Source organism: Callithrix jacchus, chromosome 9 (assembly GCF_049354715.1).
Source record: "Callithrix jacchus isolate 240 chromosome 9, calJac240_pri, whole genome shotgun sequence".
Classification (NCBI taxonomy): Eukaryota; Metazoa; Chordata; class Mammalia; order Primates; family Cebidae; genus Callithrix; species Callithrix jacchus.
In genome coordinates this window covers 95,970,806-95,989,979 of record NC_133510.1, presented here as the reverse complement: position 1 = coordinate 95,989,979, position 19,174 = coordinate 95,970,806, and the positions used below count along the sequence as shown (strand labels likewise).

General features: G+C 41.4%; 1 protein-coding gene across 6 annotated transcripts in view; it reads left to right on the top strand.

Annotated features, from left to right (window-relative positions):
* LOC100396917 (DNA damage-regulated autophagy modulator protein 1) overlaps window positions 1–19,174 on the top strand; it is a 53,809-nt gene that overhangs the window by 4,114 nt on the left and 30,521 nt on the right. For 5 of the 6 annotated variants that reach the window (XM_078337054.1, XM_078337055.1, XM_035257272.3 and 2 more), the window contains exons 1-3: window positions 1,123–1,261; window positions 1,965–2,063; window positions 8,453–8,518. In XM_078337054.1, the coding sequence (XP_078193180.1) occupies window positions 8,511–8,518 (8 nt within the window). In that variant the 5' untranslated portion in view covers window positions 1,123–1,261; window positions 1,965–2,063; window positions 8,453–8,510. Of the gene's footprint in view, window positions 1–1,122; window positions 1,262–1,964; window positions 2,064–8,452; window positions 8,519–19,174 lie in introns of those variants that run through there. The other variant, XM_054238729.2, reaches the window with a different exon arrangement.

Sequence of the window (19,174 nt, the reverse complement as noted above, 5' to 3'; positions counted from 1 at the left end):
TCTATAAACCCAGTGCTTAGGGATCGTTTGAGTCAAGGAATTTGAGGCTAGGTGAACTATGATCCTCACAGCACTCCAGCCTGGGTGACAGAGCAAGACTCCACCTCCCTGCATGTTTAAAACAAAACTGCCCACTTCAGTCTACTTCTTCATCTTTTTGATGCTCTCTGTGACAGTCACTTCCGTAGGTTGTGCCTCACCTCTAGTATTTGACATTTTACTTCATGTTTTAAAAACCTTTGGAAGACTAGGTTTGGTGGTTCGCGCCTGTAATCCTAGCACTCTGGGCGGCTGAGTCAGGAGAATCGCTTGAGGCCAGGAGTTTGAGACCAGCCTGGGTAAATAGCGAGAACTAGTGTATACACACACACACACACACACACACACACACACACTCTTTAGAAGTACGTCTTATATCTCGTTCTTCAGAGTATAAACCTTGCCAGTGCAGCAATCAAACTCAATCTTTGTTTTCCCAGCAAGGTCTAGCAGAGTTAGGATTTTTTTTTTTTGAAACGGAGTTTCGCTCTTTTTTGCTCTTGTTACCCAGGCTGAAGTGCAATGGCGGGATCTCGGCTCACCACAACCTCCGCCTTCTGAGGTTTTGTTCAGGCAATTCTCCTGCCTCAGCCTCCCGAGTAGCTGGGATTACAGGCATGCGCCACCGTGCCCAGCTAATTTTTTGTATTTTTAGTAGAGACAGGGTTTCACCATATTGACCAGGATGGTCTCGATATCTTGACCTCGTGGTCCACCCGCCTCGGCCTCCCAAAATGCTGGGATTACAGGCGTGAGCCACTGCGCCTGGCCCAGAGTTAGGATTTTTTTAAAAAAATTGTTGCTCAAGGAGTGACGGAGCTATTATATAACAGACAGAACTAAGTAGGGATAACCTCAAAAGGACCCGCAATTTCTGGCTTTTTTTGTTTGTTTTTACCACACCCTAAGATTTTACTGCTATAACTGCATCTTGCACCATCACGCACCACCCCGAAATTAACGTCCCCATCTGGACTTAAACTACCATTCCCAGAATGCCCAGCGAGGAGGCGGGCTCTCCGGAAGCCGCCGAGTGATTGGTGAGCGGAGGCGTTTTCTTCCGCCCGGAAGGGCCCCGGAGGCGGGGATTTGCGGGGGACAGTTGAGACACGGTTACCAGGTTGGGCGGTCACCATCTGGGAGGGGTTTGTGGGTGAACTCTGGGTCCCCCGCCCGCTGAGGAGATAGATGAGGACGGGCTTCCTCTCTAGACCTGACCAAGGTTTGTAAAAGACGGTGCTAAACTTCCGGCCACCGGGGAGGAGGTTGGGAAAGACTCCGCTTCCCGGGGACCCCACCTTCCCGGGCCCCACCCTGTCCCGACCCCGGACCCTTCTGCCGGCCTCAGGAGGGAGAGCCCCACAGTCCATCTTGAAATGGGGTTCCTCCTGAGCTGATTAAGGAGAAGGTGTGCATCTCCCAACTTTCGCTTCCAGTGTCGGGGGTCTCTAGCCGATTGTGATCCCAATTGTTATCCCAAGCCGATTGTGTCGGGGGTCTCTAGCCGATTGTGATCCAATCCGATTGTGATCCCAAGCCGATTGTGTCGGGGGTCTCTAGCCGATTGTGATCCAATCCGATTGTGATCCCAATTGTGATCCCAAGCCGATTGTGTCCCAAGCCGATTGTGATCGCTAGCCCTACCTCTTATTCAGCCCAAGTTTTTGTGTTTGTTTATGTGTGTGGCTTTTGCCTGCTAAAATTCATACTAGTGACGCTAGAGCCTGGTCTCAAACTTTAGTGCATTCTCTGTCATCTTCGGACACCCCACCTACGGTTTAGGACAACAAGTTAATGACTATTCACAGTCTTTCAAGGAATTCATATCACACAGCAAAGTGCCTCGTGATTATGTCCAGATATTAAAAGGTTTGCACAGTGTACGTTCCTCCTGTATGAATCATGTTTGTTTTTACGTAACACAGGTGCCAGCTATTCAACAGAAAAGAACAGTGGCTTTTCTAAACCAATTTGTGGTGCACACTGTACAGTTCCTCAACCGCTTTTCTACAGTTTGTGAGGAGGTAGGTCCTGTGATATACTGGTTTATAGAGTCACCTAGAAATCACCTTGCACTGCTGAGATTGACAAATGGAGTAAAACAAGAATTACAGTACCATGATCTCTAGTCATCAATTGTGTTAACACACCTTAAGTTCTCTTTTACTCTGAGTTCCTGCACCTCCTCCTCTAGTGAATTAGTGTTCTAGAAGTCCTCATGAGATAGTTCATTCAGGCTTATTGCGGTTAAAGAGAACAAAAGGAAATCTAAAATTTCTTTCTTTCTTTTTTTTTTTTTTGAGACGGAGTCTCACTCTATAGCACAGGCTAGAGTGCAGTGGCGCAATCTCGGCTCACTGCAACCTCCACCTCCCGAGTTCAAGCAATTCTCCTGCCTCAGCCTCCCAAGTAGCTGGATTACAGGCGTGCACCACCACTCCTGGCTAATTTTTTGTATTTAGTAGAAATGGGGTTTTACCATGTTGGCTAGGCTGGTTTCGAACTCCTGATCTCAGGTGATCCACGCTCCTCGGCCTCTCAAAGTGCTGGGATTACAGGCGTGAGCGACCGCGCCCAGCCTCTAAAATTTCGCAGTTGAAAATAGTTTTTATTTTGAAATTCCTTCTCCTACCCCAGAAATGCATTGTTTTTATTAAAATTATTTTACATTCTAATCTAAAAGATGGCTAGAGGATATAGCCTAGGACTTTGGCATCAAATATGATTATAGAAATAAAAATATTTTCTGTGAATGACTTGTGATGTAAGGAGTAAGTACCCAACTGGGGATTAGGTACCAGAACTGGCACAGCAGTGTGCACCTGTAATCCCAGCTTTTTAGGAGGCAGAGGCAGGAGGATCACTTGCACCCAGGAGTTTGAGACCACCCAGGAGTTTGCGTGAATAGTTTTACAAATGAATGTTTCTGTGGGAGAATGAGTGCTGGGAAGTCCTATTCCCCCATCTTGCTGTTGTCCCACCTTTTTCTCCTTTATGTATGATAATCTAGGATTGACTGTAACTCATTTTCTACAATATATATTTAGGCAATTTGTACATTCGTGTCAGCTGGAGACTGCTCAATGACATGACAACTAATATTTATTGTGTACTTACTCTGTGCCGGACATCATACTAAGTGCTTTATGTGTATTTAATTATCAGAGTCAGCCCTTTGAGAGAGGATTGGTTATCCTACTCGTGCAGATACAGAAACTAAAATGCAGAGAAGTTTAAATCATTTGCTTGGTCATTCATTTATTCAACATATCTTTGTGTGCCCCCAGTAGTTGTAGCTGCATTCACTGCACATACACAGAACGTAGCAGAACTGGATTCCAACTGATTTTTTAACTGGAAAAGTCAGTATCTCATTACTTTCTTACATTGCACTGCCTTATCTGAATAAGAAGCATGTTTATGTAATTTTCGAGTGAGAGAATACAGTACCAGTGCCTTCTTATAGATATATTAAAATCTGTTTTTAGATTTATATTCACTTCTTTGCTCTGCCATGTCTGTTTGATGTAATATTTTTTATGTAAATTCCAAGGATATGTATATTCAAATGTGAGGTGCCATTTTCTCCCAAGTTAAAGTCACTTCAGTGTTTTGAAATATTTTTTGTCAATGGTCTCTAGTCCTTGTTTATTTAAAGCCTTAAACAAGAACCAAACTGACTGTTTCTCTCAACAAAAGAGGAATCTCAACTGTTAGTTTTTAAACTGAAAGTGAACTAGGAGGAAAAAGGAAACTTTTTCCACCCCCCACAGGATCTGGTTTGAACCAAACCCAAACTTAAGCAACTTCAGTCACAGATAAACTCTCAAGCCAGAATTAAGTTTGAAACAAATTGCTAGGCTTCTTTCCTCATCAGTGACGCTGTTTTTAGAGTTCTTCACTAAAGAGAAGAGTATAAACTGCATTCTGTGAAGAACTCAACTTTTCAAACACTTTCTGCCTATTAGGCTACTTTTATAACTCTTCCATTGATTGGCACCAGAGTAGAAGAGAGATTAGATGACAGAGAAAGTAGTAGAATCAGACCCAAGTTACAAGGGTACTTAGGGTCATCTCCTCTTCCTTCACAAATCCCCAGTGAGCATTTTTATTCTTGCTTTAGTCAGCAGAATCTTATGGTCATCCATTGGGACTGCAAATTTTGAGGGTTTGGCAGGAAGCAATGTAAGATCTATGCATATTGCAGGTAAAACCTGAGCATTTAACCTTATAGTGAACCTTAAAGTCAGAGGTATTTTATAAACAGACGTGTCAGATGTGTTACTATGTTTTTTTCATAATGTAATTTTTTTTGGAGACAGGGTCTTGCTCTATCACCCGGGCTGCAGGGCAGTGGCATGATCACAGCTCAAGTCAGCCTCAACTTCCTGGGCTCAAGTGATCCTCCCACCTCAGCCTCCTAGAAGCTAGGACTACAGGCATGTGCCACCACACCCAACTATATGTGTATGTGGGTGTGTGTTAAAGATGGCATCTCACTACATTATCTAGGCTGGTTTCCAACTCTTGGGCTCAAGTCATCCCTAGGCCTTGGCCTCCCAAGTGCTGGAATTATAGGTATGAACCACTGCACCAGGCCAAAATGTATTTTGATTTAAACTTTTTGTTGTTTTTTTGAGACAGGGTCTCACTTAGTCACCTAGGCTGAAGTGTAGTGGAGTGATCTTAGTTCATTGCAGCCTAGACCTCCTGCCTCAGTGCTCCAAATAGCTGGAGCTACAGGTGCGTGCCATCACACCTGGCTTATTTTTTGTAAAGACAGGGTTTCACTGTGCTGCCCAGGTTGATCTTGAACTCCTGAGATCAAGCCATCTGAGATCAAGCCTCGGCCTCCCAAAGTGCTAGGATTACAGGTGCCCCCGGCCAAACTCAGACTTATTACTAAATATTGGATTTTTAAATAATTTTTAATATTCTGAAATATCTTTTTCTAAAATTTTTATGTACAAGCAAAAGTGCTGAGAATTGTCACATAACCTAAAAGTTTCTTTAGTGCTTATTACCTGCCAGTGGACTTAACCTTTAATCAGATAATGTTTTGCTTAAATCTTTATTTGCTCTTGTATCTTTAACAACTGCTGGACTTAAGTATCAGATGCAACCTAATTAAAACCATTGTTTCCTTTTCTGGCTTCTGGGACACATACAACACAGTGGGATATACCAAGAGATCCATTATTTTAAAATACTGTTTCTCTTTTAGAGAAATGGATATATAAGCTATATATTTTACATCCATGAAAAACCGGTGTTTTATTTCGTTTCTATATTCAACTAGTAACTCCATATTTCCTTCTTTCTTTTTTCCTTTTATTTTGACTCTATAAAATGTACTGCCTTAAAAATAGATCAGGTTTTCAGCTTATCTGACAAATTTCAGGTAAATTCCCCTGTTATCCCGAACCATAGCATTTCAAGTTTGGTTTTAGTCTTCATAAAGATGATGGTTAAATGGATGAGAATTTCCTCTTGCTAAAACTTTCAGAGGCGAGGACAGCTACTGTCACTGATTATGCTACTTAAGTCATATCCATCGTCATCCATACTATAGAGCAGTGGCTCTCAATCAGGGGACATACCGCTATATCTAGAGGTATTTTTATTGTAATAACCAGGGAGTGCTATGGGCATTTAGTAGACTACTAATCTCTACTGGATAGAGACCAGAGATTCTGCTACCCATCTCGTAGTGCACAGGATAGTCTTCTGCAACAAAAAATATTTCACCCATAAGTGTCAATGTAGCCAGTGCTGAAAAAGCTGCTTTATAGTGGTCTGGGGATTATATAAGGAAGATGCCGCAAGCATAAACATCTTAGAAATGAACTTCAGCAGCCCATAAATGAACCCAGGTATACCTTTTGAACTGACAATGGCTCTGTAAAAGGTACACATTCATGTATGTTATAGCAATAAATACATTGTAACAGACAAAACCATTTATTAGACAATTATCTTTGAAAAATAGTTCTTTGTTTATCATGCCATGGACACTTTGACAGTCTAGTGAAACAAAATCGGTGTTTTCAGGTGGATAAAATAAAATGCATAGGATTACAAAAGAAACCACTTATGTACTTAAAAAAATTCAAAACTATGATATACTGGTAGGTTCTTTATTAAAGCATCAAATTGTAGAATCCTTTGGTATGTCTAATAACCATAATTTTGAAGTATAAAGAAATCTGTAATCATTGTAATGTGATTTTAAAAAATCTATGATTTCTATTGGTGACAGTCGTAGATTCTAAAACCACTGTGATTTTTTTTTTTTTTTTGACAGAGTCTCGCTTGATGCCCAAGCTGGAGTGCAGTGGCATGATGATCTCAGCTCACTGCAATCTCCACCTTTTGGGTTCAAGCGATTCTCCCGCCTCAGCCTCCCAAGTAGCTGGGACCACAGATACACACCACCAAACCTGGCTAATTTTTTTGTATTTTTAGTACAGATGGGGTTTCACCATGTTGGTCAGGCTGGTCTCGAACTCCTGACTTCAGGTGATACACCTGTCTTGGCCTTCCAAAGTGCTGGGATTATGGGCATGAGCCATTGCACTTGGCCTGTGGTGATTTTTTTTTACTACATTTTTTTTTAATGCCAAATTTAAGCTGGAAATAGATAAAAATAAAGGTAGAATTTTTTCTCTCATCTTGGTTCAGGTACTGTAGTTCAGAACCACTTTGTAAATGATCATCTCAAAATCAGAAGAGCAAAAGGCTTTTCCTCTTGGCACAGAATCATCATAGTGAGAAATGAATTGATCATTTGTTAGCTTTGGATAACAAAAATTCTATGCAACACCCGAGAATTTACCATTATATCTTAACAATGTAAAATTCTCTCAAAAAAATCTGATGAAATGTATTGCCTCTGGAGTTAGAGGGTTTGAGTTACGTTATTTTAATTGTATTTTCTTATATTTAAAACTGGCATAATAGTTCCTACTTCATAGATTCGGTGTAAGATTTCAAATGATATATTGCATATACAGTGTAGCATATGTACTAATGTAAATGCTCAAATATTTATAATATTGATGATTATTGTTTAAAAGTACATATTTATATAGGTATATTAAAGCACAAAAATTTTTAATTCAAGTTTTTGTTTTTTTTCTCTTTCCTTCAATCAAACCATTACATCCATTTTTAAATAAGTTGGAAATTATCATTCACTTTACATATTAATTTGCTGTAGAATTTCTTCTCTAGTGAATTGAGACTGATGAGATTTGCCAAAATTAAATTTCTCTGATTTAAGGAATACACTTATAATTTGGAGAGGGATTCATCCATAATATATGTTATAAACCTGTATTAGTGTTTACTTAGAAGCTTTATGTGAATGAATTCCGAAGTTAAGGGTAGATTTAGCTTTGATACCATGAAAACTAGATCCTAATATTTTATTTATAGATTATCTTGATATCTTTATGGATATCAAGATGCTAACCTAAGAATAAGTGACCTGTAAAGAAGCACTCTCTACTTTGTGGCCACTTTCAGTTTTTGCCCCCTCTAATTGTGGGCAGGTGACAGTTTCACAAGATGATAAAGTTCTACTTAATAGTTAGGATTTTAAAAATATCCCAGGATACAGTCAGGATGCGTGTATCTGCCAACTGCTCTTGGACTATGTGACTGAATATAATGTTTAAGATTAGGAGGTTTTAAGTAAATGTTCTTACAGGTAATATTTTATGAGGTTACTTTTCTTTGTGTAGGTGTAAATTTACAAGGTATATTGATAATTTAATTATACAGAGTAACAAGCATGATGAGCTCTTCAATCTGGTTTATCTTGCATTTTGGTAGTAGATTTTTAAAAATACCCTAATTTTTTATCTTCTAACTCTTTCCAAAATGAATTACTCATCTTCCAATTTCATCCCGCTTTATTTTTCAAACTAGCGATGTTTAAATATGGGACAAATTGTATATGCTTATTCATTTAAGTAATTTATAAAGGCAGTCCTTGTTACAGGGTGTCTTTGAATGGAAAAAGTTCTTCATTCATCAACAAATAATTATTTAGCCTGTTAAGTGTCAGGGTATTATTCTGGGCACTAAAGGTACGGTAGTAAACAAAAGGCTCTGTCCTGGGCTGTTTATATTCTAGTCTCAACAATCATTTACTGCTCTGATAATGAGTTGGCTAAAGCTGAAAATGTTACTATCTTAAAAGTGAATATAATTTTATAAAATAACCGAGAAGCATTCTAATACAGGTAATAGAAGAGTTCTCATTCCTACTCATGTAAGACCGTACTATATTAAAACATGACAAATATTTAAACCATGGTTTTTCATATTTTCAGATCTGTCCTTAGTATTGTTAACAGTTTATCTTAATCAGTTCTTATTTTTTTTGTCTCTAATTTTTCTTTTCCAGAAACTGGCAGACCTTTCACTTCGTATCCAACAAATTGAAACAACTCTCAATATTTTAGATGCAAAGGTTTGTATTTCTGAATAGTTTGTAGTATAAACTTTGCTGTACATATACCAGCTTTCTTAATCATACTTAACTTTCATTGCATTTAGGAATTATTCCATTTAACTTCTGTATCTATGAAGTGATACTGGTTGTGTTTTTAATTTTACTACAGTTGCAAAGAAAATGGTGTTCAGTATGAAACATTAATTCAAATGTACACATAGTTTGAGATAGGCAAATGCATAATGCAAGTAACATGTTAACAAGTTGAGCTGTTATATAGTTCACTTCATTTGATAGAAAATTCCAAAATTATTTTACTAGTTATTTGATAATACAATAATAATTATATAAATGTTTAGATGTCTCAGAGCAAACTTTGGAGACAGTATATGCTGTTTCTGTTTGCAAATATCTTAAGTACTAATGAAGAATACCAGTTTTCATTAGTGTCAGAAACTGCAAATGATAACTAAGAAAAATAGGAGACTTTTAGATTGAAAGCTTAAAGATTTTGATAACAGGGATATATTTAGTTTGGTTTCATTTTTAATATATTTATATATTCCACATGGTTTTTTTCTGTTTATAAAGTTATGGAGACACTAGTGTATTTTCATGACTAACTTTTCTGAAATTAATATTTTCTTTGTCCATTTACCAAAAAAAACCTAAGAAATATTCAATGAATATTTATTAGGAAGAAAAAAATGATATCTCTTTTGAATATGACCAGAATATCTAGTTTGCACTTTCTAGGTCTCCTTATGGACCTCACCTGTGTTTCTCTTAGAACATTTCTCTAGTTTGAAAACCTGGCCTTGAACGTGTTTAGATATTCTTTTAGCACCTATTGCTTTACTTTTCAATCCATGCAATCCAGCTTCTATTTGTACCACTCTCCTGAAATTCCTACAAAGATTGCCAGTGACTGGTTTTCTGCCCAAACCAGTCTCTTCTTTTCCCCTTTGTGCTTGATTTCACTGCAGCATTTGCTCCTTGGTGATCTCACATATACCCATCCCTTTCCACTGATGTTTCCCAAGTCAGTTTTCAACTACCTAGCAGTTGTCTTCACCCAGCTGTCCTACAGATACCTCAAACTGTTGGATGTCTAAAACCAAATTCATAATCCTCCAGACTTCTTCTACTCCCTGGCTCAATTAATGATTAATATTCACTGAGCCACTGGACACAATGGCTCATGCCTGTAATCCCAGCACTTTGGGAGGCCAAGGCAGGCGGATCATGAGGTCAGGAGATCAAAACCATTCTGGCTAACAGAGTGAAACCCCATCTCTACTAAAAATACAAAAAATTAGCTGGGCATGGTGGCAAATGCCTTTAGTCCCAGCTACTCAGGAGGCTGAGGCAGGAGAATCACTTGAACTTGAAAGGTGGAGGTTGCAGTGAGCCGAGATCTTGCCACTGCACTCCAGCCTGGGCGACAGTGCAAGACTCCATTTCAAAAAAAAAAAAAAATTCACTGAGCCTTTTCAAAAAAATGTCTTTTTTTTTTTCTTCTTTTTTTTTGGGTGGGGAGACAATCTCACTCTGTCACCTAGGCAGGAGTGCAGTGGTGTCCATCTTGGCTCACTGCAACCTCTGCCTCCTGGGTTCAACCTATTCTCATGCCTCAGTCTCCTGTGTAGCTGAGATTACAGATGTGTACAACCACGCTGGCCTAATTTTTGTTTTTTTAGTAGAGATGGTTTCACAGTGTTGACCAGGCTGATCTCGAACTCCTGGCCTCAAGTGAACTGCCTGCCTCAGCCTCCCAAAGTGTTGGGTGTACAGGCACTAGACACCATGCTCAGTCCATTGAGCCTTTCAAACTAGAACCAATTTCTCTTCTTCTTCAGCTCTTCTGTCTCTCTTATTCTGCTCATCCAATTGGCTGGGAATTCCTTTTTCTCCATCCACAATCTACTGCCCTAAATTAGGTTTTTAGCATTTCTTAAAAGGACCCTCCTGATGTTAATCACTAATGCTATCTCTAGTCCAATCTACCCAAGGGTTGCTGGAGTTATCACCACAAAAAATAAACATGATGATGACACCACCCCTACTCATGAGCTCTCCTTATTGCTCTCAGGGCAAAATCCAATCTCCTTAGCATGTTAGACAAAGCCCTTTACAATGTCATCACCACCAATCTCCCTAGCCTTATCCTCATGTGTTCCAGTCACCCTGGACCACTTATCATCCTCTAGACAAATCAAGTTCATTTGAACACCATGACCTTAATTTCAGGCACTGAGTGTCTATACCCTTAATCACAAAGTATGAGGACAAATTGTACATCCTCAATCAATGTTTGATGAATTAATCATGGATCTTGGATGGTGGTTTCTCCAGAAGATATTATTATTATGTTTGTGTGTATACATATATATTATATAATATATATAAAAATATATATTTTATGTGCGTGTATATATATATATATTTTTGTTTGTTTGTTTGTTTGTTTTGAGACAGAGTCTCACTCTGTCACCCAGGCTGGAGTGCAGTGGCATATTGGCTCATTGCAACCTCCGCCTCCCAGTTTCAATCAATTCTTCTGCCTCAACCTCCTGAGTAGCTGGGACTACAGGCAAGCACCACCACACCCAAATAATTTTTATATTTTGTATTAAGGATATTGGCCAAGCTGGTCTTGAACTCCTGACCTTGTGATCCACCTGCCTCATCCTCCCAAAGTGCTGGGATTACAGGCATGAGCCACTGCCTGGCAAGATATTAATTATTAAGTAAAAGAATTATGAAAGAAACCCCTCCCTTGAAAGAATCCCTTTCCCTTTTTCTTTGATCAGGGAAGCAAACAATTAGTTCCGAACTTTTTGTCATTATCGTAGCCACTTTCAAATCTTGTCCAATTGGTGTCAGACTATAAGAAGAAAAACCACTGTGGCCAGGTGTGGTGGTTTATGACTAATCTCAGCACTTTGGGAAAGAATCATTTGAGGTCTAAAGTTAGAGACCAGTCTGGGCAACATGGCAAAACCCCGACTCTACTGAAAATACAAAAATTAGCCAGGCCTGGTGGTGGGCACCTGTAGTTCCAGCTACTCAGGAGTCTGAGGGGGGAGAACCACTTGAACCTGGGAGGCAGAGATTGCAGTGAGTCAAGTTCGCACCACTGCACTCCAACTTGGATGACAGAGCGAGAGTCCTTCTCAAAACAAACAAACGAAAACAACTGTCAAAATCTTTTTCTCCTTCTATAATATATTTACTACGTGGAGAGATTAATCAATGAGATCTTAGTGAATGGGAGTATCATGCTTAGTTTGTCTGAAGATAATGACAACTAAAACGTGGACTGCACCTTGTAGGAAAACCCTATATCAAATTGTTGAAGTAAATAGAGATTTGGCCAGCCATAGTGGCTCACAGCTGAGTAATCCCAGCACTTTGGGAGACTAAGGTGGGTGGATCACCTGAGGTCGGGAGTTCGAGACCAGCCTGACCAATGTGGAGAAACCCCATCTCTACTAAAATACAACATTCTCTGGGCATGGTGGCAGGTGCCTGTAATCCTACCTACCCTATTTGGGAGGCTGAGGCAGGAAAATCGCTTGAACCTGGGAAGCAGAGGTTGCCGTGAGCCAGGATCATGCCATTGCATGTCAGCCTAGGCAATAAGAGTGAAACTCACCTCAACAAAAAAAAAAAAAAAGAAAAAGAGAGACATTTATGATTAGCTCAATTGAGAAATTCAGCTCATTTGAGTTCCTATATTCATGAAGTAATTTATAAATTTTCATAATGGGAAGGGAGAAAAAAAAAAACCTGACCTCTTAAAACTTACAAGAATTTCTCACTTTGTCATAATGGAAATTCCCAAATTTCTCAAATGTGCTTTTTTTCTTCATCTCTGGTAGCATGAAAGCATGTGCTAAAAAATATGAAACTTAAGATGTATCTGATGCCGTTGCCCAAACTTGTAATAACTTGTAATGATCAGGTTATCCTTAGAGAGTCAGTTGTCATTCCCACAAAGGGCATTGGTGCTCTCTCCCTGAGAGTAATGAAAAATTTAAAATTGCTGCTTCTTCCTTCTGATGCCTATACTCAATGACATAGGGTTAACAGAACCTCCTATGATGTGCTACTATGCTGCTGGTATGTACCAATGCATAGGACCAGATTCTCTAGGCAATAGTGTCAGACTACTATCGAGATTGCATCTGTACATATGTTTTCAATAAACATGTATTAACCACTTATTTTGAGTTGGTTGGCACTGGAATATATGAGACTCAATTCCTGCTCACAGTGTTGAGGATATGAGAGAAGTGACACAGAGGTCACACTTTGGGGCTGTTAGGAAAGGCTTCCTGAGGAAGGCTTTTGCTGAGAAGAATATATTCCACAAGTGTTTATTAAGTGCCTAAGTTCCAAGCCTGGGAACACAGTAGTGAACAAAGGAGAAAGATATTCCTGCCTGCATGGAGCTTACATTCTAGGAAAATAATCTGAATAAAGAATAGAAGCTTGTCAGGTGAATGATCTACAAAGAAATGAACAGCATATTTTTGGAAGTTAGTTATATACAAGTAGAGAGTACCAGACTCAGCCCCCAGTCCAAGAGAACTAGATGGCTCCTTGGACTGGCCTCTGGATCCATTGCTGGAGGCAGGGGGCTACTGAACCACAGGCAGGTTGTCACAAGGTAATCCTGGATGAGCCCCCAAATTTGTGACCGCCCAGTGGTTTCACCTTGTCCACTGCCTAGACAGAGCTTATTTATTAAGACCGGGGAATTGCAATAGAGAAAGAGTAATTCATGCAGAGCCAGCTGTGTGGGAGATGGAGTTTTATTATTACTCAGATCAGTCTCCCTGAGCATTTAGGGATCAGAGTTTTTAAGAATAATTTGGACCAGGTGCAGGTGGTTGCTCATGACTGTAATCCCAGCACTTTGGGAAGCCGAGGTATGCAGATCACAAGGTCAGGAGTTCGAGACCAGCCTGGCCAATATGGTGAAACCCCGTTTCTAGTAAAAATACAAAATCTAGCTGGGCATGCTGGCAGACACCTGTAATCCCAGCTACTTGGGAGGCTGAGGCAGGAGAATTGATTGAACCTGGGAGGCGGAGGTTGCAGTGAGCTGAGATTGTGTCATTGCACTCCAGGCTGGGCAACAGAGCAAACCTCTGCCTCAGAAAAAGGAATAATTTGGTGAACGGGAAGGCCAATGAGTCAAGAGTGCTGACTGGTTGGGTTAGAGATAAAATCATGGGAGGTTGAAGCTGTCCATTTGTACTGAGTCAGTTTCTGGGTGGGATCCACAAGATCAGATGAGCCAGTTTATCGAACTTGGTGGTTCCAGCTGATCATCCAGTGCAGGGTCTGCAAAATAGCTCAAGGACTGATCTTCGTGATACAATGATAGAGGCAGGAGGCAGAGAAATTCTAGGCAGACAGGGGTGGTTCTGTGTTGAAGCCCCCCTCAAGCTGAAAAGCCTGAGACTGAGACTGCAGTTCAAAGTGAGAACTTATATCTCTGTTTTCCTGCTTGAATGTTGCCTTTTGCTAAACCACCTATGGCCCTGCCCTGCCCTAGCCTGTGCCTATAAAGACCCCAGACTCGCCCGCAGAAAGGAGAAGCAGCTGGACACTGGGGACTATGGCTGGACATTGAAGGGAAGTGGCTTGATTTCAGAGGGACAGCTTGGCAGCATAACTTCAGAGAACAATCCAGCCAGAGACAGCTGACTTCAGGGGAGCATTACCTACCCACCCCATCCTTTTCTCAGCTCCCCTTCCTGCTGAAAGCCACTTCCATCAGCCATAAAATCCCCTGCATCATCATCCTTCAATTCGTTTGTGAGACCTCATTTCTCCTGGACTCTGGACAAGAGCTCAGGAGCCACAAGTGTGGATACAAAAGGCTGTCACACTGGCTCTTTGCCTTTGCTGGTGGAGGGCAGCTGCCTACATGAAGGGGCAGAGGGCCCATGGAACTGTTAATGCCTAAACTGTCCATGGATGGCAGAGCTAAAAGCACTGTAACACACCCCTGGGGCTTCAGAGGTTGCAGGCACCCCTGCCTGACACTGCTGTGGGGTCTGCACAAAGTTTGCTCCTGCCAGTGCCCAAAAGCACCCACTCTGGCTCCTGCACCCACTCACCTTCATGCTCCCTCCCGCAAGGGGCGGAACACAATGGGCCTGAGTGAGTGGAGTTTAATCCCACTGGTGCTGAAGCAGCCAGCCAATTCCAGTGCTCGTGCACATCCTTTTCCTGCCTTGCTTGCTTAGGTGTTTCCTCTTGCAAGGAGTTAAAAGTGGCGGACTAAGTAAACGAGGCACCCTTGTTGCAAGTTCCTCGAAGGTGGTCAGGGAAATATCCTGCTTCATCAGGAACAGTTTAGGGAAGGGCAGGATCTTGTAGCCTCCAGCTGCATGATTCCTAAACCATAATTTCTAATCTTGTGGCTAATTTGTTAGTCCTACAAAGGCGATCTAGACCCCAGGCAAGGAGGGGATTTGTTTTTCGAAAGGGGTATTAGCGTCATTATTTGAAATCATAAACTATAAAGTAAGTTCCTCTCAAGTTAGTTTAGCTTACGCCCAGGAATGAACAAGGACAGTTTGGGGGCTGGAAGCAAAATGGAGTTGGTTAGGTCAGCTCAGTTATAATTTTGCAATGGTGGTGTCAACATTAACTTTAATCAGCTTGTTAAATTGGTGTCTGTCCGACCTACCCTCTGCGGGAAGACTGGGCTCATTGGGAAAGAAACCGGACCGCAGGCTAGAGGAAATTCCTTAAGTTCAGGCTTTATTGAGAGGAAAGAGCCTCCGGGCGGGCCAGCCGGGACGAAAAGGAAAAATGGCCGTGCCGCTCAGAGGGGCAGGGTTGTTTTATAGGGGGCTGAAGGGCTGGGGGGTGGGGAAGCCAAAAGCCGAGGTGGTGGGCAACTGTTGGTCAGTTTGAACTGCTGGGCGGGAAGCTGGGCGGCGGGAGGGCTAGGGCCGGTATGTAAAGTGAGAGATAAGGGAGCCTCTTTGTGGGGGAGGGAAAGAGAGAAAGAGAGCTTTCGCGGTAGGGGCAGAGTTTTCCAAACAGTGCCTACCAGATTTCTCCTGCAAAGATCTTTTTTTCTCCTTTCCGTACTCAAGTCTTCAGAAGCAAATCACTAAGTCTAGTCCATATTCCTTTTTATTTATTTATTTATTTGAGACAGGGTTTCACTGTCACTTAGGCTGAAATGCAGTGGTGTGAGCGCAGCTCATTGCAACCTCTGCCTCCTAGGCTCAGGTAATCCTCCCCGCTTAGCTTTTGGAGTAGCTGGACCTACACCATGCCTGGCTAATTTTTTATAGAAATGGGTTTTCACCCTGCTGGTTGGTCTTGAACTCCTGGCATCAGCCACCATGCCCATCTTTAGTCTGTAAGGTTTTTTAGACTGACTGGTAACCTCTGTGACCTGCAAGGACATTCCAGACGAGTTATTGGAACTAGAAAGTCCGAAGTAAGTGGAAGACCATGAAAAGGGGAAGAATGGTCAACCCTTACAGTGCCTAATTAACTTGAGACATTCTTCTATTATTTCTTATTCCCACCTCAACTGATAAGGCAACTGGACTTTGTAACCAACCTTGGTCAACCTTGTGACTCAGGACCCTACCACCCCCTCCCAGCTTGCAAAAACTGCCCTATACTGTAACTTCTATAACTTTCCACTGCCTACCCCAAACCTATAAAACCAACTCCTATCCCTTTGCCCTCCACTGACTGTCTTTTTGGACTCAGCCCACCCACACTTGGGAATAAACAGCTACGTTGCTCACACAAAGCCTGTTTAGGGCCGGGGAGCGGGGGTGGTTTTTTCATTCAGAGTGCATATTTAACAAAGTCCATACCCTAAGAGAGGGGATTGGCCAGGCACAATGGCTCACATCTGTAATCCCAGCACTTTGGGAAGCCAAGGCAGGGGGATCACCTGACGTCAGGAGTTGGAGACCAACCTGATCAACATGGTGAAACCCCATGTCTACTAAAAATACAAAAATTAGCTGGGTGTGGTGGCAGGTGACTGTGATTTCAGCTACTTAGGTGGCTGAGGCAGGAGAATTGCCTGAACCCAGGAGGCAGAGGTTGCAATGAGCTGAGATCATGCCATTGCACACCAGCCTAGGTAACAGAGTAAGAGTCCATCTCAAATTAAAAAAAAAAGAGGGGGAATATTACAACTTTTTGAATGGAGAGATACTTGAGGTTTTTACTGCCTGTGAATAAAAACATATACAAGACACAAGGCTGATCGCATTGGCTCACTCCTGTAATCCCAGAACTTTGGGAGGTTGAGGCTGGCAGATCACCTGAGGTCAAGAGAAAGACCATCCTGGCCAACGAGGTGAAACCCAGTCTCTACTAAAAATACAAAGGTTAGCCGGGAGTGGTGGTGCATCCTGTAGTCCCAGCTACTAGAAAGGCTGAGGCAGGAGAATCACTTGAACTTGGGAGGTGGAGGTTGCAGTGAGCCAAGATCATGCCAGTACACTCCAGCCTGGGCAACAGAGGGAGACTGTCTGAAAAGAGAGAAAAAAAGTAAAGACATGGTGAGGGAAATGGAATTACTGGTACAAGTGCAAGTTTTTATTATTTATTTATCTGGCTAGGGTTTTACTAGGTGTTTAAATTTTTTTAAAAATCAATTTAGGGGGTACAAGTCCCATTTTGTTGTAGGATATATTGGACTCATTAAGTAATTTTTCATCCCTCAGGCCCTTCCTCCTGCCCTTCTGAGTCTCCAGTGTCTATTGTTCCCCTCTATGTTTATGTGTACACATTATTCAGCTTCCCCTTACAAGTGAGAACATTTGGCACTTGACTTTCTGTTTCTGAGTTATTTTACTTAAGATAATAAAACTGCCATTACAAAATTATAACTGAGATGTGAAAAAGATCTGACCTAACCAACCCCACCTTGCTTCTAACTTTGAAGTTAGTCTTGTTCATTCCTGGGCATAGGCCGAACGGGAGGAATTTACTGTCTATAGTTTGAAACAAAGACGATAACAGCCTTTTCCCAAAACAAACTCTTGTCTTGCCTGGGTACTAGACTGCTTTTGTATGACTAGCAGTTAGCCAAAAGATAAAAATTTATGGTTTAGGAGTCAAGCAGCTTGAGGCTATAGGATTCTGACCCTCCCCAAATTGTTTCTGGGGATAACATGACTATTATAAAACCTAAAATCAGTGTTTGAGATATTTTGCAGACACTGCACTTGATGGATTAGCTGGTACTATCTAGATTGATAAACTGGCTTATCTGATCTTGTGTCCTTCACCCAGGAACTGAGTCAGCGTAAGAGGACACCTTCAACTTCCGGAGATTTAATCTCTGATCCAAAAATCAGTACTCTGGATTCACAGTCCCCACCCCCTCCACCACCAAATTATCTTTAAATACTCTGGCTGGGCATGGTGGCTCACACCTGTAATCTCAGCACTTTGGGAGGCTGAGGTGGGTGGATCACCTGAGGTCAGGAATTTGAGACCAGCCTGATCAACATGGTGAAACCCCTGTTTCTAAAAAAATAAAATAAAATAAAATAAAATTACAATGTTTGACCAAGCTTGGGAAAGTCTTCTATTATCCAGCACACTTTCTTTGTATCATTTTCATTCCTTTCAGTATCAAGTGATTATTCACTAGCTTAACATCATAAATTAGTTTGAAGTAGGATGTTACACAAACGACTTGGAATTTTCCACAGTCTGCTTAACTTGCAGAAATGTAAATTCAGGAAATGTGGACATAAACGGATTTCCTAGGCACAACCTATTCTTAAATAACTGTGTAGACGTAATAGCCTCAACAGCTTCTAGACCACAGGCAAATGAACAATTTGCTGGCCTTGTCCTCCTTAAAGTTTCCAGGAAGTTTCCGCCTTATTAGCAAGGAGGCAAATGAGGTGGTGGGTGGGGCTGGTCAGGGCCCACTGCACTGCAGAAACCGTGTGGTACAGAATGATGTGGTAGCAGCTGGGTAGAGAGACTACTGCTGCCAGGCTGGGAAGCAACTGGTTTCGCCTCTCCTCCAGTTTACTGAATCAGGCACCCAGGCAGTTAGGCCAAGCAAATACTATACTGCTACCCTTGCATGATGGAATCACTTAGCTTGAGCTTAAAAATAAAAATAAAAAGAGGTGGCTGGTCATGGTGGCTTATGCCTGTAGTCCCAGCACTTTGAGAGGGCAAGTCAGGCGGATCATTTGATGTCAGGAGTTCAAGACCAGCCTAACCAACATGGTGAAACCCTGTCTCTACTAAAAATACAAAAATTAGCTGGGCATGGTGGCATGCACCTGTAGTCCCAGCTTCTCAGGAGGCTGAGGCAGGAGGATCACTTGAACCTGGAAGATGGAGGTTGCAGTGAGCTGATATTGTGCCATTACACTTCAGCCTGGGCAACAGAGTGAGACTCTGTCTCAAAAAAAAAAAGAAAAAGAAAAGAAAAAAAATAGCAACAACAGAAGCTACCCCCAGGATCTCTTGGTTACCTCTTAGTTTTATGGTCATCTGGATTCCAATATCACTAGAAGATGTGACTTAATATTTACCTATGTATGCTGTCCAAAAAAGGAAAAAACAAAACAAAACAGAATTTACTTAATATATAAGATCAGACACAGAAAGACGTATGAGAATATTTTTCAC